Source organism: Lissotriton helveticus, chromosome 1_1 (genome assembly GCF_964261635.1).
Source record: "Lissotriton helveticus chromosome 1_1, aLisHel1.1, whole genome shotgun sequence".
NCBI classification, from domain to species: Eukaryota; Metazoa; Chordata; class Amphibia; order Caudata; family Salamandridae; genus Lissotriton; species Lissotriton helveticus.
In genome coordinates, this window is record NC_136057.1 from 902,912,422 (window position 1) to 902,926,376 (window position 13,955).

Consider the following 13,955-nt stretch of genomic DNA (forward strand, 5'->3'; position numbering starts at 1 on the left):
AACTTTGCTTGATTTTACTGTCTCTGGAGGTTGCTTTTCAGTTCGAGTATCCCGCAAAACAGAGCCGTACACATCAACGGTCCATGCATTGCGTTGTTTTATATCTATGGATACGCTATTTCTCGTGCGAATTCCATACATATCACTTAACTTTCTTAAATACTTTCAGGTGTAGACGACAGTTCACCGTGTTAAACTTTTTAATATATCCAGCCTTCTGGTTGTACCTTTCCTCTGAAGCCATCTCGTTTCATATGTTGTAAATGTCAACCTCATTTTTCCCCTTTTTAATCTATTCATTGTTAATCTTTTCCACAGTGTGTAAATTTTGCCTGTATACAGTGCGTTCCAGTCCTTCGCAACTTTCATCCTCAATATCTCCGTACAGGCAGTGCTTAACTTGAGCCAGTGGTGTCCAGTGCTCGACACTGCATTTATTTGTCAACACTGGCACCTATAACGGTCTGCCGCATGGTAGCGCTGTTTATTTAATTTTGAGATGAGCATAACAACAGTTGTTTATAAATTCAGTATACATAAAAAAATAACTAATACTCGCTTTCCAAGCCATTCTTTTAGCTTTCGGGGCCTGGAATACTTGTAGGCGTATGATAGTCAGTAGTTGTGTTTGTATTGTCATTGGCAGCACAGGCAGGAGCAATGTGGTGCGATCTGAAGTGGTATCCTGACGAGTGCCCTGGTACTCATTTTTATGTTTACAAATTAAGTACTGTATAAATGACAAGTGCACACCATGTGCACAAAGCCAGCATCAAGCAGGGTGCATCAGTGGTGGGGGGGGGTCAGCATATTGAATCTGTCTGCTGCATAACATTTACACTGCAAGGTAAGGTGAGTGGTGTGCAGGTTATTGGATTGAGTATAGTTATATCGGGTATTTTTAGACCACTTGCAGACTTGTTCTAAGGCGTCCCTCCCTCACTCGTAAGGCTCCGCCCAGTGTCTCTGCCCATCACCTTTTAACGTCTGGGGCTCAGTAAAGGTCATTGAGAAGAAGGGTTTGTAGAGCCACAAGACTAGTCTTCATCCATCACCAAAGGTTAACAGGGTCTGTAGGGGTCGGATCCCACAGGGCTGGCTTTAGCACTGGTGGCGCCCTGTGCGACAATCTTTTTCGGCACCCCCCCATGTCCTCTTTCTCCATTAATTTCCTGCACTACCACCCTCCAACAGCACCCCTCATCTCTTCGTAGGCTCTCATTTTATTTTAGCCCTACTCATAGTTCACTCGCACTCAGTTCTGTGATCTGCACGGTACACGTTCTTTGCAGCAGGTACATTAACCCTCCTTGCTACTTTGAGGAGTCAAAACTGCACTAGACAAAATTCCGATCTCTCACCAATAGGAACATTAATCACCATAGTTGTCTTTTTTATCGTTGCCTGAAAATTGCTGGCGTACAAGGAAGTTCATGTGCTTTTAAACCAAAAGTTAGTTTTAAACACAGAACCCCTACCAAAGTTAGTGCCAGGTGCGGTGGTTATGGTGACATTTATAACCCACTATGCCTCCATATGGTATATGATGTCAGAACAACCCTTGATGTCATTGTTGGGCTACATTGCACTTACTCATGTGTCTGTGTGTGTGTGTGTTAGTTAGTGTGTTACTTAGTGCGGTAGTTAATGAGGTAGTTAATGAGTTAATTAATGAGGTAGGTAATTATATCTATCGTTATATAAGGGTTGGATGTGTGTGTCATGTTATTCAGATGCAGGCATTAAGAGAAAGCATCCCATAAACTAACTAGCAGTCTATGGGTTTTTAAGTCAGCAAATGAAGAAATAGACCAGTTGTACATATATTTATGTGAAAGGTATATTTTGTGAATATGATTTTATAATCATGATATTTTATGAGCCATTGTATTTTTACTTTTTGTATGCTCCATATAAAGTTGTATAAACAAATCACAAAACATATTTGTAGAGTATAATGTTTCAGACCTAGGGAGGGATAGACATTTGTTACCTAGTACTCAGTAGTGCTGATTTTGTCGACCTCATATGAATGAAAGACTGAATGGACCCACTTTGATGTGAAACTATGTCTGTGGGTTCAAACGCAGGTTCCTGAAGTGGATGCTTTAGTATTCTGATTCACCAGACCTTACGTCATACAGAGGATGGATTGTGACAGTGCTGACCTATCCTTCCAATTTCTGACTTACTTTCACTGGCTCCCGTCCCGATAGGTCTAGTTTCAAAAGACCTAGTTATAACATTCAGGTTGGTAACATTTGTGACCACAGGGTACAGTGGCACCCATAGCTTGCAATATTTTCTCATGCTCAACATTTAAATAAAATCAGTTGAAGAAAAAAATAGGTAGATATGTAGTTTTTTGCTCCAATAGTATGAAACCTGATTAAGATACTTTACATGTATTTTCAAATGTTCTGCTTTGTCAAACATTATCAAGTATACCGTAAGATCGAGTTCGCTACCATGATAAGCTCGGAATCGCAGATGCGTTCGCCAGTCATTTCAAAGTTGTTCATACCCCCTCGTCTACATCCAACTAGGCCGCAGCAGCTGAATTGCTTTCCACGTTACCTTTACCACAACTGGATCCACAAGAGGTGTCAGATCTTGGTGCTGATCTGACTTCAGAGGCTGTTTCTAAAGCCATTTGGCGCTACAATCCGGGAAGACCATGGGTCCAAGTGGCCTCCCAATTGAAATTTACTAAATTATCGCTTCCGTTATCGTGCCATTTTTAGTACGTATGTATGACAAAGGCGTATCCTGAGCACTCTGCCCACTACACAGAGATTGGCCAATATTGTTGTCATCCATAACAAGCATTTACAATGCAATGGTCTCGGCATTATTAAAGGTAGAGCTATTGGCATTGCTCATGACCTTTTTTTAATTTTAAAAAACATAAATAAATGGTATTGTCATTTACAATGGCAATAAGTGAGCATTAGAGAGTAGTAGAGAGTATTTGCGAACACAGAGACACACACACTCACAGACAGAGCCACTCACACACACAGACAGAGCCACGCACACACACAGATGATATCAACGACCACCTGATAGAGAGTTTCTAGTTCTATGCTCCAAAAACACCAAATAAACAGAGAGAAAAACATATCATAATTAGAAATATTTCATTATATTATCATATCAACAACAGAGGGCGTAACTGGCGAAGAGGCCCCAAACACCGATTTGTGTCTCTCACATCACCCACCTGCATCCCCGGCTCAAATTATTCGTCGGATATGCGCAACAACAAAAATTCTGGGAAGAGCAGGCTTCACCCTGTTCCCCAGTTGAGTCTGTAGTCATAAAACACAATAGAATATTGTAATAGCAAAGTTAGGAGGCCGTTTATATAAATAGCATAAAAAATACAGAACCCCGCAATTGAGAAAACCAGTCTTCACACACCCTTGTATGCGAAATGCAATAAGAGCAGTTACAGAAAGCCGGACCCAAATCCTAAGTTCCCGAGACCAGAAAGAATTTCCTACCAGAGTAAAAATGTTCAATAGGGTCACACGTTGAAAAGTTCTCGTTCAGGGAGTAAAATAACTCAGTTGTAATACGAATAATGACAGGCTGCAGGGAAACAGAGAAAAGGGGTCACAAACAGTAATCCATATGATAGTTCGATTACAACTTACAGGCAGTTGTCAGAGTAGTAACCCCAAACCCTCCTACCCGAGTCGATGTGAATAGTCACGAAGTTAAATGTCAGTTCAAGAATGCCAAACTAATATAGATAACACTGCCAATCCCGGTCCTTCTTTTTACACTAAATCACCAGCGCATAAAGACAGAGTTTACCCCAGAAAACTACATCTCCCAGCATTCCCCTTCCAAAAGGACATGTATTGAACATGCAATTTTTGTTAAAAAAAAAGGGGCATACTCCTCTAAAAACTACATGTCCTAGCATTCCCCTACCAAGATGACATGTATTGAAAGCATACTCCATACCAAATAACGCGCATCCCAGTCGTCCCCGTCCAGTTGCCCCTCCGAGCCTCCGTGGCTCTGAATTCAGCAAAGGTGCGGCGTGAGTCTCTCGGGGCTCTAAATAAACACTGCCCAGGAGGAGCCTCCGTGGCTCGAAATTGCAAATGCCCTGAGCCTCGATAAAATAAAGCAGCCCACCTCCGTGGGAGTCCCGCTGGGGGGACTTGAAGTACGTAGATGCCCTTGGAACCTTCTCAGGGCTCTACAACCGTAATGCCCCCTGGGTGCTGCCACCGGAGGATGGAGCGGCCCTCTACCATCCGGGGCCGCTCTTGCACTACTGCTGAGAAGGAAACTGGAAGAGGAGGAGAAACCCCGCAGCACTGATCAGGGGGCATATTCACTGTCAACTTCACGCTCCTTCACTGATTTCTTCATCTAGCATAAGGATAAAGGAGCCCATGAGTGTGGAATGGATGCTTGCAATCACACTTCAGACGACTCATTATTTCAGCACTGCCTACGTAGACCTACCTTGATCTAGGATGCCCCTCCCCAATGTCTCAGTGATGGTCACCAATTGCTCCATCATGCTTACAGCAACATAGAAACTTCCCACTGAACACAGTCTGCTTTGGGTCATCCCAAGAATGCATGGATGGTGGTCTGATGTTTCTTACAGGCCACCGTCCCTGTGTTTGCAGCCAATAACAGACGATTGCAAACATCGAACTACCTAATTCATATTCAATAGGCAGGTCATTCTGGAGAACCTGCAATGCGATCTACTAGTACATAGTTTGTATTGCAAAGGAAAAACTGGTCGCAAAAAATTAGTACGCAATTTGTTACTACTTTTTGTGACTAGTGTTTTAGTCAATCAATCAATACGCTTTATTTCGACCTCTCTTGTCATAAATGCAAGTTTGTAAATAAATACAATAACTGTGCATGAGGCTGTAGGAAAATCACCAGGCAGAGATTTGGCGCAAAAGAGGAGCCAGTAACCGTACAATCGTAATGCCCCCTGTGTGCTGCCACCGGACGATGGAGCGGCCCTCTACCATCCGGGGCCGCTCTTGCACTACTGCTGAGCCCCCCAGACGCCCACACTCACCGGGCTGCTGTAGCGGGGGCTCCTCTGCGGCGGCTCCCTTCACTGGCTGTGGGACCTCGTGGTTCCTGTGGCCGGACTCCTCTCTCTGGATGCGGAGTTCACGGGATCACGGAGGCGATGCAGCCACTCAGTACGCCTCCAGCGCACTCGGCGTCCTCGAGGCACTTTGGAGACCCGGAGTGCGAGGTGTACTGGGCAGGTGATTGCAAGGCGGCATGTCTCGTAGGGTGTACCGAGGCAAGTGCGGTGGCGTACGCCTCCGGCGAACCACTGCCCGATCCTTGACACCATGATACGGGTGTCGTATCCAAACGAGGAAAGCGAGAGCAGCCTACCGGAGAGATGCGGGCGGAGGGAGGGAGGGGGGGAGCGGGACGAATGAGAGCTGCGGGCGGAGGGAGGGAGGGGGGGGAGCGGGACGAATGAGAGCTGCGGAGGGAGGGAGGGAGGGGGGAGCAGGACGAATGAGAGCTGCGGGCGGAGGGAGGGAGCGGGACGAATGAGAGCTGCGGGTGGAGGGAGGGAGGGGGAGGAGTGGGACGAAGGAGAGCTGCGGGCGGAGGGAGGGGGGACGAGCAGAGCAGCTCTGGAAACCACCACCGTCTTTCTCCGAGGCAAAGCAGAAATGCCTCGGAGAAAGCATGGTAATTATCGCATTCGGGGGCGTGTTTTGCTGTTCTGAGTGACGCATGACGTCACTGTCTAAAGAACAGCAAAACTTACGCCCCCAAATCCAAAAAAGACGGAGCCTATTCGGAGGGATGGCTCTCTCCTCCAATGGCTGGCCTCCGTTTAGGAAGCCAGCCAATGGGAGAGAGGCAAAAACAGAGGCGGGACAAATAGTCCACACTAAGCAACATTAAATCTCGGTACTTCCGGTTCTGCCTTTGGCAGACCGGATATTACCTCGACCTAAAAAGGGCAAACCACTGGACAGCTGCTCTTCGTATAGACCTATCTCTCTTTTAGACCCAGAGGTCAAGATATTGGCCAATCTCTTGGCCCTTCGTCTCTCCCCCTGTCTTTATAAATTGATCTATCCGGATCAATCTGACTTTATGCCAGCCAGAAATACCGCACATAATCTTTGTCGCTTGTTTGGGGTGTTGGACCCGGCCTCCACTATTCAAGATGACTCGGTGATAGTGTCCTTAGACGCTAAGATGGCCTTCAACATGATCGAATGGCCTTTCTTGTTTGCTGGGTTGGAGAGATAAGGGTTTGGCGCTCGCTTTATATCCCGGGTGCGCCTGCACTATGCCCACCTTTTGGCCCGGGTTACGGTAAACGGAGGCCGATCCGCCATTTTTGAGCTGGGAAAGGGCACACGTCAGGGATGCCTGTTGCCTCTTCTTTTCGCCCTAGCCTTAGAACCCCTGGCCATATGGATTAGAAGTGACCCCCCGGATCCGTGGTCTGAATTGGTCATCAGATTGGACAGACAGAATTTCTCTTTATGCCGACGATATTTTACTTTATTTGGCCCGACCTCGGTCCTCAATTCATGGAGTGCTTCATATTCTTGCCCTCTTCCAAAAATATGGTTACACGATCAACTGAGATCAGTCTCTGGTTTATGTCTTGAGTGGTGAGCCACCGATCCTTCCATTGGGTTGTCCGGCCCTGACCGTCACTGAGGGTTTTCGTTATTTGGGTATATATATTACAAGAGATGAAGGGGTTTTCCAGCATCATAACCTAATCCCTCAGCTCCATTGTTTCCGTGCCGATGTGCAACACTGGAAATCTTTACCCCTCACACTCATGGGCAGAGCTGCTCTTTATGAAATGATGGTACTTCCCCTCTTTCTTTATGCTTTGCAGAACTCACCTTTCTTGGTGTCTCCCCAGTATTTTCTCTCTATTGATTGAGGTCCGCTCCTTACTATGGAATAACGGTACAGCCAGAATCACCCTCGTTAAGCTCACTAAAAGCTGGTATGATGGGGTGTAGCCTTGCCTGCCATTAAATATTATTATTTGTCCCCGCAACTGATGGTAATCAATCACTGGAGGCATCAGCCCCATCGCGGATCCGGCGTATACAATTGACAGGTACACTATGTCTTTGGGTAATTATGTCAGGGTTCTATACAGCAAGATAAATATGCGCCTAAATACACTCCAACCTCTACTACGGTTTCTTTATGGTACTCGGCCACTGCGACGTTGGGATGGAAAGGTAAGATTACTAAGGCCACCTCACTGCTTGGTATGCTCTCGCGATTCCCAGGGTTTGACAAATGTGACTTAATTGGGCTTTCGATGGTGGGTGACCTCTGGGCTGGCGTGGGGGGGGGGGTTGTTCCGTTTGGTGATTTACAACAGCAATACCATCTTCAGGGGAAACATTCCGGTACCTTCAGGTACGTAGTGTATTGCAAAAGGTGCTGCCTAGAGGCTCTGACTTGCCAGTTTCCTCAACGTTAGGGGATAGATTATTGGATAATTATCTCCCAGAACGAGCGATCTCCCTGACGTACCGTAAACTTCTCAATAATATGCCTGACTCTATGGGTAAATTGCAGGCAAAATGGAATGATGAGGTGGGATAGCTTGATGACGAAGAGTGGAGAGAGGCCTTGGCATCACCTCAGGGTCTGGCTACTATACCAGTTTGGCACTAGTTAAGATGGTCTTTTATCATCTCCGGATTGTCCCCGGGGCTGCGGACAGCCAGGAAATTTCTTACACCTATGGTGGGAATGCCCCAACCTTCAGAGATACTATGTGACAGTGGCTTCAGCCATGTCCCAAAAATGTCATAAAATAATTGATGTATCCCCTCGTCTTTGTCTTTTGAATGTTTGGGAAGCCACAGACCTAAACAGGTTTGCTGGGTCACGCTGGGATGTATGATCGCCAAATGCAATAGTGCTAGAACCTGGAAGGGTGGGGTTGCACTCAGACACCTTGATTGGGCTTCGGACATCAACTGGTGCATGCAAGCGGAGAGGGCAGTGTATGAAAGCAGGGGTTGCCCAGGTAAAAGGACAAATGTATGGGGCCCCTGGAACAAAAGTAGAGGTTTTATCTGCACCCCATGTAATGATGCGTTTGATGCTGTTGACAACGTAACACCATGAGCTGGCTGTCGCAAGGATTGATGATATAATTGCATTTTCCTTTGACCCAATGTATTCTTTTGTTTCATTTATATGTCCTGTTGTCCTCCGGATTTGTATTTTGTTTTGAAAGTGCACCAGTATTGTTTTATATTTGATTTATGTTTATTCTTGATAAACAGAGTTATAAAAAAAAGTGTACCGTAAGATCATGTTCTCAAGGTTTGCATGTTTGTGGCCTCTACTGAGTCGTATTTAACTGATGGAAAACTAGGAATATGTGCTCTCCTTATTTCTTGGGTATTCTGGAATCAAACCGTAGGAGTGAAAGTTTTTTTCAACTTATTAACGTCACAGACGTGAAGTGTTTATTTGATCTAGAAGTAAAGTTAATGTGTTGGTTTGCCATGATACATTACATGATGTGATAGTAGTTGATATATGTTCAAATCCCATTCTGACATCTGGTTTTAGGTCTCGCGCTGCATTCGCTTGGTGAGACTATTGTCGTCGCTTTCCTTAGCGAAGGGAGACAAACCATGTGCGTGCCCGGACAGGCGATGGGCGCGCGCAGGGCGTCTCCTCTCTGGCGTCTCCTTTGTAGTGATAGGAGTCTTTACACGCTCCCACCGCACGCTTGATTTATTAGCGTCTGCAAGCATTTTATCCAAACATATTTTAGCGCTGCTGTCTGGGCACGTGCTGCAGGGACTTCCGTGCTTTGGCATACCTCTTTTCATTGTCTTTCTTTGCAGGGCTGTGTCTTCTTTATATAGGCTCTTCTAACAATGCTGTGACTGTATAAAAGTTTTTCTGACAGAGCTTGCTTCACCTTACACGTGCTCTCTTGAAAGGGCTGCACTTTTATGCACAAACTGTTTCTTGTTTTTAGCAGTTAGAGCCTTACAGCAATTAAGCACTTTAGGAAGGCAAAGTTCACTGTAAAAAAAGCTATATATTTCATCCCCACAGGAGTCGTGTGTGTTTAAGTGCTTGCATATGTCCCCTTTGGCCTGCAGCAACAGGGGGCACTTTTACAACTTCTTCTGCCTGAGAAGGTATGCGTAAATCATTCAGAGAAGCCCCCTCCAGCCCCTCGCCATACTGAAGACATTACAGTGCCAGGCTCCGTGGCCGCGTCATAGGCCCAAACACCCACCGAATTAGCACGTTTGAAGGTCCCATGCCCCACAGTATATACATCCGGCTGCCGTCTTACCTTTGGCAAAAGCAAAGCGACTACTGCATAAATGTCACCATCCCCACTGACTGAGCGTCTGACAGAGTGATATGAAAGAGTGATAAACAGGAGCAAGGCTGTATATCATACAGATCGTACCGAACATATATGTGCAAGGATAAACCGGCACATGCCTGTATTTTACACAGACACTTCAATAACTCCCAGTCCCAAGTGACAAACACAACTGCATATGACACAGATCACACAATGCCCTGGTTTGGTAAGTGATTATTTACGGGGATTGATATTACACAACTCCGAACAGCAGCCTGGTGCGATTATCAGGGACAGATCATACAACACTTGCAGAATAAACAGGGCCCCAGCTGCATGTTACATCCATCGAAAAGTGCTATGTAATGGTAAGCAAACAGGCGAATGGCCCTATATATCAGACATATCACAAACTGGGGCATATCTGAATAAATCACAAGGAGCAGCTGTGGTTTTTAGATTTGCTGGATAACTACGTGCCAGGAGGCAATACGTGTTGAATGCTGCGCCATCCTTATGTCAATCATTACTTTACACTGCATTGGTCAACTTTCTTTAATTGTGCGGAAACAAACCGGCAGCCCCCATAATGCACCCATCTGCTAAATTAATGGTCCAAACAGGAAACAAGCAGTCCCAGAGACATGGAGTTCCCCAGTAACACCGCTGGTACATTCCATAGGAACACCATCTATTGCCCTACACCGGTAGGTTGGCAGGTATACTGAGCAGGGACACCTACCGCCCCCTCTCAATCGACCCATTCCTTCCACTCCCGAGGCTCCATCAGCTTGCTGGGTCTGCCGACTGAACTTTCCTAAGAATGCATGGAAAATTAACTTAATGCGTGGAAAAAATATACCGACTGTACTCACCTCTTGCAGCCTGAGGCAGACAGAAACCCCTTGGACTGGACTGAACTGGCCATAGCGGGTATCGGGCATTTTCCTGGTGAGCCAGAAGGGTGGAGGTCGGTTTCGGACCGGTGGGAGACGTTTTTGGTACAGGGGGCCGGTTATGCAGCAGCACAGCAATATCGGCTCTCTGCACCAAAAGCAGCAGCAGTATTTCCCACCAGGATACCCCCGCGGCCGGTCTGAAATATTTGCTTGGGCCGGTTTGTGTTCCCAGTCCGGCCCTGCCCTTGGCAGGCTGTCTGCTCAAACGGCCTACTTAGTGGGGGTGGGGGAGTTGCTTTTCAGCACTGTGTCCCTCCCACCCAGTGTACCTTCAACTAATGCGACACAGGAGGCTTCAGGGAGGTAAGGAACCTTCCTCACGCATGCCTGATATGTGAGCTGTGTACATACGCGCACATTGCGGGCCAGTAAGATCGAGTGACCAGTGGAGGCGAGTTAAAGACAGAACATCATTATTGAACACGTGCTGCCGGCTCCTGGCTAAAGATCTCATTCGCCATCACCGACCTGAGTGAGGCATTTACTAAAAGGATTTCATCCACCCATTCATAACCTAAATAAAGCCTCTGCTGTGTTTGCCTCTGGGGAAACATTTATTTAATTCTTTAGATATTCATCACCAGTGTCGCTTCAAATCAGATGACACGAAGGGGAGAGGATATGGCACAATGCCTAGAGCTGCCGGCTTTGGAGCTGGGGAATCAGGTTCAAGTCCCGACGTCCGCTCGACATCCTGGGATTCTGGACAAATCAAGTAACCTCCCTGTGCCTACCAAAAATTAACATGTCCTTGTGTAATGTAACTGGTGCCCATATAAAGCGCTCCAATACCTTGGGTCAAGTTCACGGTGGAGGTGGAAATTCTATGGACCCTGAGATGAAGGCTGCACAGCCCCCACATCCTTTTGTACAGGATCAAAAAATAGCCACGAACTACCTTTCAACCTGACAAGCAATCTGTACTCAGGGAACGCTTTTTTAGGTCAAGCCTGGGCGGTGCATGGGCTTCTGTGCGAGGCATGCTGTATTCGAGTATGGACTTGAAGCTCCGCCCATTCTCTGCCCATATTTTTCATTGGCTTGTGTCAATGTCCTTTGTAAATGCTAGCTTCTGATTCGTTAATAGGCATGGTAGTCCCTCCTTAGTACCGCTTTGTCTTCATTTGTAACTGCCCATGAGGACTGGCCCTTTTACTTCTGTTACACAGAATATCTTATTTAGTCTGTAAGCACTATTTTCTTAAATGGGTTTCTCCGACTGCAGGCACAACATGCTTTCCTGCAACATTCAGGGTGCCATGCATGCTTTCACTTTCCAATTAGCCCGGGACAACAGAGGCCGCTTCTTTGAAGTGAAATAGGTCTCACATTTACAAGCGTTTGAGCTATTGGCATTTTAAAGACAATGCCTTTTATTTATTTATGTGTTAATTATCAAAACAGATACATAAAAAGTATTGTCATTTACAATGCCAACAGCTTAAACTCTTGCAAATGCGCGACCTATTGCATTGCAAATGCTTGTTATGGAAGCCGGAACTAGGACACCCTGCACAATTCTACTGTGTACAGCTTCTCTTGTTCAGTGCTTTCTTGTTGCAATAACTAGGCTACCCGAAAAGCGTTTGCTGCTCTTTGGAACTAAGCCAGTGCTATTCTGGTTACCTAAAAAATTGAGTACTGAATAATAAAAATAAATGTTTTCTATTGCTCTTCAATAGATTTCGCGTTCCCAGGGAGCAGTTACACACACAGCCCTAATGGATGGTTCCACACAAAGAATACAGATTCTCCCATCAGATTCAAGCCTTAATTTACCATCTCGCATTCAGGTAAGCTTGTGCTGTAAAAAGAGTACCTCCAATTCGGTTTACTCCTTTCAACTGACACCCAGGAGTAAGGTTTTGTTTCATCCTTGTATGCCATTTAATAACCATGTTTTTGTGATCCGTTTCACGTAGAAAAACGCCATGTATTCCTTTGCCTTTATACGTAAGTAGAATGAACTGCTCTCTTTTAAAAAAAAGAATAATAACCACCAGGAACTCTTCTGCACCTGGTCTGCGAATGCCACGTGCCGTTTTATCTGAAAGGCAAAAATATAAAGTAAAGCAAAATCTCATTTGATCCCATGTAGTCTAGAGCATTTAAGCCAAACAGACAACATTTTTTAATTTCTTCTCGTGTAGAAGTCGTCCACACTGTTGCTGTATTCAAAAGATGTGAATGTTTTAGCAACGTAATGCTGTTCAGTTTTTGAAATACATTTTTTTATTTCTGAAATCTGTGAAAAGTAGCGAGATAGCGAGTAATTACTTTATTGAAATGAATTGTAAAAGAATGTTTGTTGCAGAACTTGAACTTTTAGATGCCATTTCCAGTGAACCCTCCCCCAGATCCTCTTTCTTTATGAATCCGTGATGGCTCCTAAATGTTGACAACTGTGTGGATGAATGTCCACTAAGTAAGCAAGTCTGACCCATCCCCAAATATTTTTTGAAACATTAGGCCAAATAAAACATTTTACAGTACAATGGTTGGTTAAGAGTGGGTGGTCAGGCATGAAGGAGGCGGTTGTTGTTGTGTGTCGGCTTGCATCAGACTTCTCCCCACTGGCTCGCCAGCCTTTAATTTCATCATTGTTCGTTCATTTGAGATCACAAAGGATCCATCAAACCGCTGTAAAACAGGTAATACTTTTCCATCATAAATAATCACAACAGTAGAAAACAAAAAGTTACAAAACTGTAAAATAGATTTTTTTGAAAAGCATAGCCATCATCTTGGTACAGGTTATACTAAAGATTAGATGAAGGACTTGGCGAGCACAAAATCCAGTTCACAAAAAAGTCAAATTGCCAACCTTTCTGAACGAAAAATGTGCCAGCTAAGTGCTGATTAAAGAGGGTTCCAAAGTGCTCTGACGATCATAACCCACTGAAATGTGTACCGTCTGTCATTGGAGAATAGCTACATCTACAAGCTCTCCTCCTAAACGTTCCCTTCGAAGCCATATGAGCCATGCTGCATAAATATATTTCCATACTGCAATAACATCTGCTTCTTTAGTGTCTGTGCGCTGTGAAAAGTTGGCCTGGCATATGCTGTCCACTATTCTAGTGGACAACTTTCACCAGTCCAAATGACCCTTATTGATGGTAGGTTAAAGACCACCTTTATAGAAAGCTATTCTTTCAGGCTAAGTCTTGGAGGAATGTAAAGCAGCTTGTTTTACCAGTCTTTAATCTTGTGAGTGACCAAATGAAACGAGAACCACACCAGGTGTGTGTGTGTGTGTGTGTGTGTGTGTGTGTGTGTATATATATATATATATATATATATATATATATATATATATATATATATATGTATATATATATATATATGTATATATATTACATTCAGTAAACTTAATTAGCACACAGTAAATTGGCACTATATGCGTTGACCAAACCAAATATTAAGAAAGTGGTATAAGAACCATGACTGACCTAGAGACAAGGCCTAGATCCTGTAGAACCGCTGGGGCCACCAGGAACCATCCAAGGTAGTAACACAGGGGACCCACGGGGGACGCGTGCAGTGTCTGAACACATCCTCGAATCACCATTATCTTCTATTGGGAAAGTCGCGGTTGGAATTCTAAGGATGAAGGACACTTA

At 45.0% G+C, this 13,955-nt stretch overlaps 1 protein-coding gene across 1 annotated transcript in view; it reads left to right on the plus strand.

Annotated features, from left to right (window-relative positions):
- The window catches only part of NR2C1 (nuclear receptor subfamily 2 group C member 1), a 424,839-nt gene that overhangs the window by 77,375 nt on the left and 333,509 nt on the right, over positions 1 to 13,955 (plus strand). The window contains exon 4 of the mRNA XM_078648543.1: positions 12,015 to 12,125. Coding sequence (XP_078504669.1) covers positions 12,015 to 12,125 — 111 coding nt within the window. The remainder of the gene's footprint in view (positions 1 to 12,014; positions 12,126 to 13,955) is intronic.